The following is a 12,305-nucleotide window of genomic DNA, read 5'->3' on the forward strand; positions in this document are numbered from 1 at the left end:
AAATATCGTCATTTACAACATCACCGTTTCCTCTTGCCATGCGGTCTTAATGCAGTTTAGAAAATATCGGTAAAAGGAGTTCCAGAAAATGCCTCACTCTCATCATCTATGTTTCTGCTCGCGGTACGGGCATAACCAGTTTAACGAAATCACTTCTCTCTCAGCATCTCTGTTTCTTTTGGCAATGTGACCTTAATGGAGTTCCAGAAAATATCGGCTTATCCAGTTCCAAAGAAATGTCTTAATCATAACATGGCCGTTTCTCCTGTATCATTACGACCAAAACCAGTTCAACGAAATCCTCTTATTTTCAGCATCTGTTTGCTGTTGGCAATGCGGACTTAAAGAATTTCAGAAAATGTAGCATTATGGAGTTATTATCTGTGTCCTTAAATTATCTATACAAATATCTGTTTTTGTTTGCAAGCGGTGTTAATGGAGCTCCAGAAATGTTGGCTTAAGGAGTTTCAGGAAAATCCCACTCACATCATCGATGTTTCCCGGTCGATGTTTTCCCAGAAATCATCTTATTTTCAGGAGTCTTAGAAAATATCGGTTAATGGAGTTACAGAAAATATTGTGTTATAGAGTTCCAAGAAATATCTTCATTTACAAAATTACTGTTTCCTCTTGTGATGCAGTCTTAATGGAGTTGAGAAAATATCGCTTAAAGGAGTTATGATGCTCGTGATGCAGGCATAACCAGTTAAACGAAATCACTTCACTCGCAGCATCTCTGTTTCTGTGATAGTCATAATATTTGCTGCTTTATTATTTGTCTTTAAAGATGGTCTTTTTATACATAATGCTTCCTTTGCTTACCCGAATGCTGCATTGTATATAAGTTATTATGTTATTTATTTGAATTATTACTTTTTTGTCGCAATAATATCTCTACACAGATATGCAACGTACCCTGAATGTTAATAGGACGTTAATGTAACCAATCAACCAAATCTAAACTGATATGGACGACTGGTTTTCCATGGTGCAATTTAAAGCTCTAGCTAGCTCAATAAGTTCACATAGCATTTCCCCGGGGAATTATCCTTTCTGCATCAACACCTAGAGGGAGCTTATCAAAATTTAGAAGGAGGAAAAAAAAATATTCTCCAATTATTTTGAATCATAATGCTACCGCTACATATACACAAAAAAGTGAAATCATATGACAAAAGAGTGTGTTTTTGAAAGTATTCCTTGGGAATTATTATCTTCATGAAAAGTTTTGGGATGTAAATTTGTTTGATAGATGACATTTTTGTGGGATATGAAGTGATTTGGATATCGAAATATGGAAAATTTTCATTTTGGCAGAAAATTCAGCATTTGTCTAATGGAATTTAATCTTAATCTTCTCTCTTCTAGATTTATTTTTAAAATGAATTCTTTTTTAAGGTTATGGATACAGTGGCTGTGAAAGAAATTATGAAATTTATTTTGGAATGAAGCGATAAAAATTGTGTATCGGTATTATGAAAATAAGTTTACAAATACATCACGACAACTTTGATAAGTACCATGTTTAATCTTTAATCCATCTCTCCGTGGATTTAATGAATAAGGAGGTATTTTTGACTACATGCTAAACTATTCACCAGTCTCTATATTTACCTTCAACTGTGGAATAGTTACCTTTTCTCGTGGAATAGTTCACAAACTATTCCACAGGAAAAGGTAACTATTCAACAGAAGTAAATGATAATAGTAGACTTTGCTCCGACTATACCCCGCGAGTTATAACAATAGGTGACATCACAGCCATGTTTTAATTATCGTTAGCCTATTACATAATATTTCAAAAAGTAAAAGTTTTCACATCGGAACAAAGCTAGAATTACTATGCATTTACATAATAAGTTGTTATACTAATACATATACATGTAGCATATATCATGCAATTATTACTTTGGTCAGTGTAGTGATATTTAATAAGCAAACTATACGCGACTATGATCCAAGATGGCTGCCAAAATCCACTGACTTGATAACGGATGCAGAAAAGAGCAATAGTTGTTTGCATATTAACTTTCACAAGTTTGCTGACTCGCCCAGACAGAGTCATAGATTTGTGATGGTTACGTGACGTCGTGGTTTTAGAACTAGATAAATGTGTTATCGCCGTCGTCTGCTACTAAGCCGATGTTAAACAGGGGTCATGGATTACACAACTAACGGGATTCCTCTGGAGGACATAGAAAACGCACGAAGAAGGTTAGACGGGAAGGTTCAGAAAAGTCCGCTTGTTGCTCTGAACTACAACGTGCCAGATGTGAATGTATGTGTATTTTCTTCACTTAATTATCAAGTTACTTGCACTTTCTTGTGTTTCCTTTTACACACATACATACTTATGTGTATGCATGTGTGATATGTATACACACGTTATGTTCAACTATGGAGTGGTCACTATACAGGTATTGTTGTTTACAGCCGCGCGTTGACCCGTTAAGCGTAATTTTGACATTCTAATGTAGGACATTGACTATGATTGTTACATAGATGCGTGGAATTCAGGATAAAATCCCTCCACATGAAAAGTTTGCATAAGTTATATGTGTTCAACTATCTCTTTCAACTCCGGAAAAGTCTTCAAACGCAATGTCATTAGAAATATATTGTGTACCCAGAAATCAACGTGTTGGTGTCGTAAGAAATTAGCATTAAAACATTCAAACTACTTGTAATTATATTTTTTATATTGAAAACAGAATACTTAGTTTATACATATTGTTGCACATTTATACATTCAAATTAATATCATATATTTCGTAGTAAAACATTTACATAAAAATGTTAATTAAGTTTAACTAGATACCTTTGTTTTAATACCGATAACGTTCAATGTAGCTTGATTTGAAAATACAAAGAATATGGGATTAGGTTATTACATTTTCTCAACGCCGTCTACCAATGTAGATAAATAGATATTTACACATGTATGGCATATGATCAATGCAAATAACTAAGTAACATGCATATACTCATAATTCTTTAATTTTCTTCTTATCAAAACATACCTCACGTCTATTGATATTTTCTGAATAAGGATAAGTAGTACACCAATGATATTGGTCAGCGTATGATCAATTTGTGCTACTAAAAGTTGTTAATGAAATGCAACTATCACGTATTTGTAAAGGTAGTATTTTAAACATGCCTTTCTATTGAGTTTATTTTAACTCACTTACATTTAGAATGTTCTGATTGGATTAAACTTGATCACATGACATTGAATAAATTAGATGTTTCCCCAGAATTGGGAGATGAGGGAAATAACCCCTGAGAGAAATAACCCCGGGAAAATAACCCCTTGGAGGCTGAAGTTGATGCTTATTGTTTTGCAGTCCGACGTATTTAGCAACGTTGTTGGGAAATATCTTCATTATTTCTTTTACCAGAGATTTAGATAGCTTGTTGATGTAACAAATTTATGGATTTCTTTTAATTTTTTTCTTTATAATGAAATAATTCTAGATGTATCCCTCCATAGAGAGCCATAATTGTATAATATAACGTTAAAATGTCCATTGTGCATAAACTGTAGTTGTTTTACGAGGTAGTTATAAAACTAAAACAACGCTAGTACTTTTTAGTATTTTACTCCATACTGAAATAGTTATTACAAAGACAAACAACCAATATTTCTACATATGAAATAATTTTAAAGATTCAAGCCAGAGAAGAATTGCGCACGGGTCCTTCATGTCATTACAAAAAACATTGATCAAGTATACTCAGTTGTAATCTTGTGTAATCCTTTCAGCGATTAAGGAAAAAAGTGTCCGAAAGAAAAGAAAATTCCTTCAGGTCGGATGACCCGAAATCGAAGTTTTCAATCTGTTTGATAACATTATATGTTTATACCCATACCCACCCAAGTCATATTGTAATCTCATGGAAATATCTGGCATTTGACCGAGATATTGTTTATCTTTATCAGATTTTTGTTCGAGCGATATGATGTGACAAAACTTCTGTGGGTGAAGTCATCGTGACATACAATAAAAAGGCACAAGATATTGGTTATATACTAGGTTCACAATATAGGTTCAGACGACCAAACTTAAGTGCACTTTTAAAAATTTATTGACATCCAAGGTTGTTGTTAAAGCACGGAAGCTATTAACGTTCTATTTTTAAAAGAAAAAGGTCGCTGAACAGCAGTCATTATCTTTCCAAAGCCACATTTACCGGTAACTTATATACCTTGAATTTTGCAGAAATGAGGGTTAACTTATTTGGTTAAGGATAAGCCACCTTGGCATATGATTTTTTTTTTTTTTAAATTTGTTTTTAGATTTTTGTTGAATGAGAATGAACATTTGAGTAATAAGATGTAATGCAACAAATAAATACTAAGTCGACTAAGGAGACATTTCCGTTATTAAAATTGGAAACGAAGATCAATATTGTGGAAAACTCTGCCAATTTATCATTTTTCAGATATATCTGAAATTGGAAAATCTCCAACCAATAGGATCATTTAAATTGCGCGGAGCCTGCAATGCATTAGGAAAGGTGCCGGCTGACAAACTTAAAGATGGTGTTTATACAGCTAGTGCCGGAAACTTCGCCCAGGGTCTGGCATGGAACACACAAAAGCTTGGTATCCCCTGCAATGTGATCGTCCCTGACCACGCCCCGCTCACTAAGCTAGCGGCCATACAGAGACTGGGTGGCGACATCATCAAAGTACCATTCAGTGAATGGTGGAAGGTCTTAGAGACACACAACTATGATGGGATGTCCGGGACCTTTGTACATCCGGTGTCGGATCCTTCAGTCATAGCAGGTAAATCACACACTATAGATCGTTATCATGCGTAAACTTTTTATCTGCTCGATGATGGTGTGTTTAACCTACAAGGTACAGTTCAATGTACTTCACTTATCTACGGCCAATGACATTTCTTATTTTGTCCTTAAAGGGCCACTACCTTTCCGAAACGGCTTTTAATTTTTATAATAGGAATGTAAAACGAGATCAATAATTTTGTAGAGTCGCAGAAGTTATGAACTATACGTTTACTAGCACACTTATCATCACCTTCAGAACGGTTTAATTAGAATAAATAAAATGTTAATTTTCATAAAGCGGGTCGTTTTATGTTTCCCGCCGTCGTCCTAAATGCCGCGCGGTAGTTGACTATCACTGCGCCAGACGGCAAAACAGCGAAATGAATCTCCACTTTTATCGTACATTAGACAGGAAATCTTGCATATGTTTGGTGTTGTAACCTCATCTTAAGCCATCGATATATATTTTCTTTTGTTATTAATGTTTTTAAGAAACCTTTAAATTTTGCTCCGGAAAGGTAGTGGGCATTTAACACATTGATTATGTTGGCACATATGTTTATAGAATACAGAAATATGTGTTATATTATATATGGATGTAAATGCTTATTTTCCTATAACAGTCAGTGTATTTTTCCTTTTAGGTTTCTAGTAAAGGATTATTGATTGACAAACATATTTAATTCATTCGTTCCAGGCATATCATACTAATGGAATTTAAACCAATGTCGCAATATTGACAGTTCTTACTTAGCATGTTGGTTAAAACCTAATCATGTTCATTCTTCTAAGAATCGCATTTTAGGAAATGGGACCATTGGTTTAGAAATCGTCGAAAGTTTACCGGAAGTCGATGCGATTATTGCTCCCTATGGAGGAGGAGGGTTGTCGTGTGGAATTGCTTCGGCCGTCAAGGCGCTTAAACCGGAAGTCAAAGTATACGCATGCGAGGTGGAAACAGCGGCTCCGTTAAAAGCATCAATGGAAGAGGACCAGCCTGTCCAGTTTGATTACAAGGCTTCTTTCATTGATGGTATGGGTGGAAAAGCGGTCCTGAAGGAAATGTGGCCGCTGGCACGCAGGTTATTATACGATTGCATTGTTGTTAGTCTGCAGGAAGTTGTGGATTCTTTGAAATTGATGGCTGAAAGGAATCATGTAATCGCCGAAGGAGCAGGTGCTGCCCCTTTAGCGGCAGCCCTGACAGGAAAGGCTGGAAAGGGCAACATTGTGTGTGTTGTGTCTGGTGGCAATATTGACATAGACAAACTGACAACGATTCTACAAGGACAGATACCTCAGTAAGGAGAGAACCTTGATGTCCTCAAATTCAAACAAGTATGAACGAATGATCATCGTTATGATTAGATAGCATTCTGTTCTACAGGCATTGCTTAAATATCACAAAAAGTATAACAACGTTCCCCCTGCATATGTAAGAAGAATATCAAGGAACAACCAAAAGTTTTTTTATGGAGTAAGAAAGTATTACTAAGTAATAGAAATCCAACAGTTTTGAGATATAAGTAAGCCAATAAATGTATGTTCATACGGCCTTCCTAATCAAGTAACATTCTCATTGTATACTGTACATTCAATCTAATATATGCTGATTTGCAAAATCTATCAACAAACATTAAATGCTAAGAACAATATCACAAGTTAAACAGAAAGTATACATACACGTAAACAGTACCCTTACTTAACGTTACTTACTATTGCTACTCTTTAGCCATAAAAACAGAAAGGAGAAATTGACAGGACGAAAAAAGACATCACTACAACAACAGTTTTGTTCACTTATGTCTCCCTGGTCGTTATATCACCATGCAGTTAAGATCATGTAAGGACAGAGTACGATATAGACAGAGTGAATAATGAGTGTTTGTAGTATTTCTTTCTGATCTCCAGAATGATTGCCTACTTAACGGTTAGAACTTCCTCGCTAAAAACATCGAATGGTACACCCACCTGGACACATTGCGAATAGGTCGTCTTAATCAACAAATCCTCTAGGAAAAAAACTACGTTTTACAGACATCGATGTGTTTTTGTGATGGGTAAGCAGGAATGGGCCTTCTTCAATCGGAACAAATACTTGGCTAAAAGCCGAATTAATATTAAGGGCAACTTCGTATGAAGGAGTACGTTTGGAAGTTGGCATTATACCGATAGTTACATCAATAATAGCATTTTAAGATGTCAAATAATGACAACAAGTATAGTTATCGCAACAAATCTACAAGTAAAAGCATGAAAATAGAAAGTCATTTGTAAGTTCCTCGAAAATAGAGGACATTTGTAAATCTCACCAATATTGAAGGACATATATAAATTTCACCAATACTGCAGGACATTAGTAAATTTCACCATTATTAAAGGGTATTGTAACTTTCTCCATTATTAGATATTTGTAAGTTTCACAAATATTGAAGAATATAAGCAAGTTTCACCAATATTGACGGACATTAGTAAATTTCACCATTATTGAAGGGTATTGTAACTTTCACCGTTATTAGATATTTGTAAGTTTCCCCAATATTGAAGAATATAAGCAAGTTTCACCAATATTGACGGACATTTGTAAGTTTCACCAATATTAAAAGACATTTGTAAGTTTCACCGATATTGGAGGCAATTTGTAACTTTCACCAATATTGAAAGACATTTGTATGTTTCACCAAAATTGAAGGCCATTTGTAACTTTCACCAATATTGAAAGACATTTGTATGTTTCACCAATATTGAAGGCCATTTGTAACTTTCAACAATATTGAAAGACATTTGTATGTTTCACCAATATTGAAGGCCATTTGTAACTTTCAACAATATTGAAAGACATTTATAAATTTCACCAATACTGCAAGACATTAGTAAATTTCACCATTATTGAAGGATATTGTAAGTTTCATCATAATTAAAGACATTTGTAAATTTCACCAATATTGAAGAATATAAGCAAGTTTCACCAATACTGAAGGCCATTTGTAAGTTTCACCAATATTGACGGACATTTGTAACTTTCGCCTATCTTGAAGGACATTTGTAACTTTCACCAATATTGACGGACATTTGTAACTTTCGCCTATATTGAAGGACATTTGTAACTTTCACCAATATTGACGGACATTTGTAACTTTCGCCTATATTGAAGGACATTTGTAACTTTCACCAATATTGACGGACATTTGTAACTTTCGCCTATATTGAAGGACATTTGTAACTTTCACCAATATTGAAGGACATTTGTAACTTTCATCGATATTGAAGGACATTGGTAACTTTGGCCATTTGTAAGTTTCCTCAATATTGAAGGACATTTGTAACTTTCACCAATATTGACGGACATTTGTAACTTTCGCCTATATTGAAGGACATTTGTAACTTTCACCAATATTGAAGGACATTTGTAACTTTCATCGATATTGAAGGACATTGGTAACTTTGGCCATTTGTAAGTTTCACCAACATTGAAGGGCATTTATATGCTTCACCAATATTGAAGGATATTTGTAAGTGTCACCAATACTGAAAGACATTTGTAAGTTTCACCAATATTGAAGGATATTTGTAACTTTCACCAATTCTTAAGGACATTTGTCACTTTTTGTAACTTTCACCAATATTGAAGATAAGGGCATTTGTAATCATTTCCATGACAATTGTAAACTTCGCTAAGAGAGAATGGCATTTGTAAGTTTTTGTCAATACAGAAAGGCATATGTAAGCACAACTTCGCTAGCCAAGGGTATTAAATCCGATTCTAGTAGAAAGAGAATCTGACTAATACCCTTGGCTAGCGAAGTTGATGTAAGCAATACCAAGAGAGAAATGGTATATTAAGTTTTACTAATACAGAAGGGTTTTCGTAAGTTACAGGGGAGGATCGGTAAGCTTCAGGTAGGGCGTTAACATTTTACCTGCTGTATCCAAAGCAGGATCGTATAAGGCGACTTTTATAGAAGGGGCATCTAATGATAATTGGCTGAATAAGCGAGAGTGAGTCAATTTCTGACATATTCAACACCTAGTGATATTGCCAATGTTCATAACGCCTGCTAATCATTAGTCTATCCAGCCTGCTACAGACTAGCTGAATAATCGCCGTGGTATTGTTAAATCGTTCAAATGCATAGCATGTGATGAAATAATTGGCAATGAAAATATATGTAGATCGATAATTTGCTAAGACTTTATTAGTATTGATAATCAATTGAAATTGGTATGTATTCCGTCGTCACGCAACATTATGTGCACTATAGCGATTTTCGTAAACGAATGGCACGAAGCTATACATTGTGTAGATTGCATACATTGGAATGGATAATTTTTCTGTCACGCCAAGCTTTCTTTTCATAATTTTACGGCATGTGATAGAGGTACGATTTACAAGTAGTTACTACAGTGTAGTAATTTAATCTAGATCCATAAAACTTGGATGTTTATAGCTTCGAATCTCAGAAACGAACTAAAATCATTCTGCGATATCTTTATATCATAAGTATCGGGTTCTTGTGTTCCTAAAACAAAACATAACAGCTAGGCCTACTACCACAGGGCTTGCAGATAATACAATGTATATTAATATATAAAATCGCTGTAAAAAGTACATGTATAACTGTACTGGTAGCCCTATACGTTATATTTTCACGACAACTCTGTACAACATACTACATGATCTGCAAGCGCCTGTGGATACTACATGATTAATGATCCTTGTTGACATATACATGTAATACAATCTGTGGTATAGAAGAAGAGTCAAATTGAATAAGATAGAGATCCACTTACCGCTATTTGGCTTCTTCGAAAAAGTAAGTTTTCATTAGCATGGGATGCAACAATAGGGATACAACTTGGTCCAAGTCCAGGAGATCTTAACTTACAATTGGTACACAATACTACAAATTACACAAAACAAAGAATCGCTGTGACGAATGGAAAGTCCTATTTTTTTCTGTCTTTCTTCAAAACAGGAGATGTTTTTCTATTCCAATCCTTTTTACCACTTCTTTAGTTAAGCTACCGTCTGATTCCAAGTAGCTCAAGAGTTTGCTGTAGTTCACCATTTAATTAAACATATTTCGATTTTTTTCATCTCTCTTCCAAACTATCTGGCTTGTCCTAGACTCTTCAACTCTGGACGTGTTCGCACGTTCTACCTATATCGCCAGAACACTGAAGCGTGTACACAAGGCACGTGCAGGTGACCGCGCACGTGCATATGAAAATTTTTGTATATTCTAGTTGTCATTATGAGGCACTATGTCTCTGTATTGATGATGTTAAAATATATTGAACTAATTCTTTATATTACGCTATTTCATGTGCACTAATGAGTATTAATAATGTACCTGGCAAACACTAGTAACACGCGAAAATTTTATTAATACAAATACAAAATGTACATTGTACACTTGTTTATAGTACTAAATACCGGTAGCATCATATCGATGTTATTTTTACTGTAGCGTTGTTTCTTCATTTGTCAATTTATTACCTATCAATTAATTATTAATTTCGTCGCATTGGTGTGCATGTTTTTCATTCGTGAAAATAATTTGCATAAACAAATTATCACATATTATCTATAAAATTCAAGTAGGTGATCAGCTTAGTCACATAATAAATCTTGTTTTCTATTTAAAGTACAAAATTTATCTCACTAGATTTTCAGACAAAAATTTAATTCGAACAAACCCCAAAATTCCATACCCCAAATACATGTTTTCTGGAACATTTTATCAGCATTTGGACATTAACTGCCATATTCATTCAGGATATGCCAGACTGACGGACGGAGCGGAAAGCCAGAGTAAATGATGAAAAATCCCCGATAGACCTAATATCAGCATCTTTGAACTCGTATGTATTTGGTGGCAGAGTTGTTGGAAACGTTAATCACCTGACCTCTGCATCTCCATATTTAAGTTATAAAAAAAGAGACTTTGGTTATGGATGGATGAATTTAGATTAAATTTTACCTCCCAAAAATCTTTTTTTTTTTAAATCGAAAGTTCCGAAACCGAGGACACATAAAGACAGCTGTTTAAAGTTCTAAAACTAATGCCTTCATGCTGTAAAATACACAGGCGTTAATGTCTTCAGGTCAATTTCTGATGAAATTTTACCGGTAACCTGAAAAGAGCAAAACCATCAATTCATACCAAATCCTTGACCTAAAATTGACCTGAAATTCATATGAAATTGACCTGAAATTGGTCTGAATTTCACATGAAGATTTTTTCAAGTCAATATGAATTTCTTGTAAATTTCATGTCAAGATTTTTTTCATATCAAATTGACCTAAAGATATATTGCCTGTATACATGCCAGATATTCCTCTGGCCGTAGCCTGACACTGAATTCGGACATTTCCAATGTCCAATTATATTGTTAGTACCAGAACACATGGAACAGTTGAATTTTTATTATGTAAATGTTGATTAAAAATGAAGTTGATGAAAAAGTCAACACTTCAATCTTAAATGAGAACACTACATTTTCACTCACATTTTATTCATCTTATTCAACGGAAAAGCTTGTAGAACATGTCGTGGTCTAAAATATGGCCCTTGGTAAATGACATGTAGAGATCAACTTTGCCATCCTTGGTACAGAAAGGCACTTTGTTGTCATCAGTGTAAGAAGTCTGTAACAGGGGAACAATATCACCAGTGTCTATATATAAATCTTTTCTTGTTCCTCTGAAATTCAGATGGGACACTTTGAGTGTCTGGTTGTCCTCATTAATCCTGATTACACCTACAAACTTAGAAGCATATTGACTAAAACCTGTAATGCTGACAGCAGCTATAATTGATAATGAAAATCCTAGGAAATACATTGGTAAGTTTGTATCTGGTGACTGCAGTGTAGAACAACAGTATAAAACGTTTGCTACTGTTCCAACATAAACTACTGACTTAAATTTGGATAGCATTGCATAGTGTTTGATGTCAGGGTGTCTGTAAATTGTTCTGAATTTCTCATCTTCTTGTGCTGATTTCTGACCAATTCTTCCATCATCTGACCATGAATATTTCCCTGATGAAAATGTCACTACTTGTTGATGATTATTTCCCATAAAGGGTTTCATTTTGCTTTGGTAGACAGGTGTATTTGAGTTTATACCACATATCATTCTTGCATTATAACTATTTAGAAAGAATCTTCTTGATATTAATGACCACACACTTCTGTTAGAGCAGCATAAGGCAGTTCTTGAGTATATCATCTTGAAGTCCAACACAAAATGCACTTCCTTGAAAAAAGGTTTGTCCTGTATAAAAGAAAAGTAAATGTATGTAATGAACATTCTCAATACATAACTGTCATGATTCCACCCCTGGATTATGTCATAGCAAAACAAAAGGCTCTGTATGCACAACTGGTGAGTAGGTAGTTTAGAAAATTTGATGTACAGAGAAAGAATTGAATAACAGTGCATCATGTGGCTTATGTTGGGTGTCGCTCTCTATGTAGTCTTCGAACTAAGTTTCTGC

The 12,305-nt window shown here is 34.5% G+C and overlaps 1 protein-coding gene across 1 annotated transcript; it reads left to right on the plus strand.

Moving 5' to 3' along the window:
• Positions 1-1,828: 1,828 nt before the first annotated feature.
• On the plus strand, positions 1,829-6,367 carry LOC138323632 (L-threonine ammonia-lyase-like). Its single transcript, XM_069268374.1, has 3 exons — positions 1,829-2,278; positions 4,447-4,795; positions 5,606-6,367. The coding sequence occupies exons 1-3, from the start codon at positions 2,159-2,161 to the stop codon at positions 6,103-6,105; spliced, it is 969 nt and encodes a 322-aa protein (XP_069124475.1). The 5' UTR covers positions 1,829-2,158; the 3' UTR covers positions 6,106-6,367.
• Positions 6,368-12,305: the final 5,938 nt, after the last annotated feature.

The sequence above is a fragment of the Argopecten irradians genome, chromosome 5 (assembly GCF_041381155.1).
Source record: "Argopecten irradians isolate NY chromosome 5, Ai_NY, whole genome shotgun sequence".
NCBI classification, from domain to species: domain Eukaryota; kingdom Metazoa; phylum Mollusca; class Bivalvia; order Pectinida; family Pectinidae; genus Argopecten; species Argopecten irradians.

Coding starts and splice junctions, on each gene's coding strand:
- LOC138323632 (XM_069268374.1), top strand. CDS start 2,159: ATGGATTACACAACTAACGGGATTCCTCTGGAGGACATAGAAAACGCA. Junction 2,279..4,446: donor ACAACGTGCCAGATGTGAAT/GTATGTGTATTT, acceptor ATCATTTTTCAG/ATATATCTGAAATTGGAAAA. Junction 4,796..5,605: donor GGATCCTTCAGTCATAGCAG/GTAAATCACACA, acceptor ATCGCATTTTAG/GAAATGGGACCATTGGTTTA.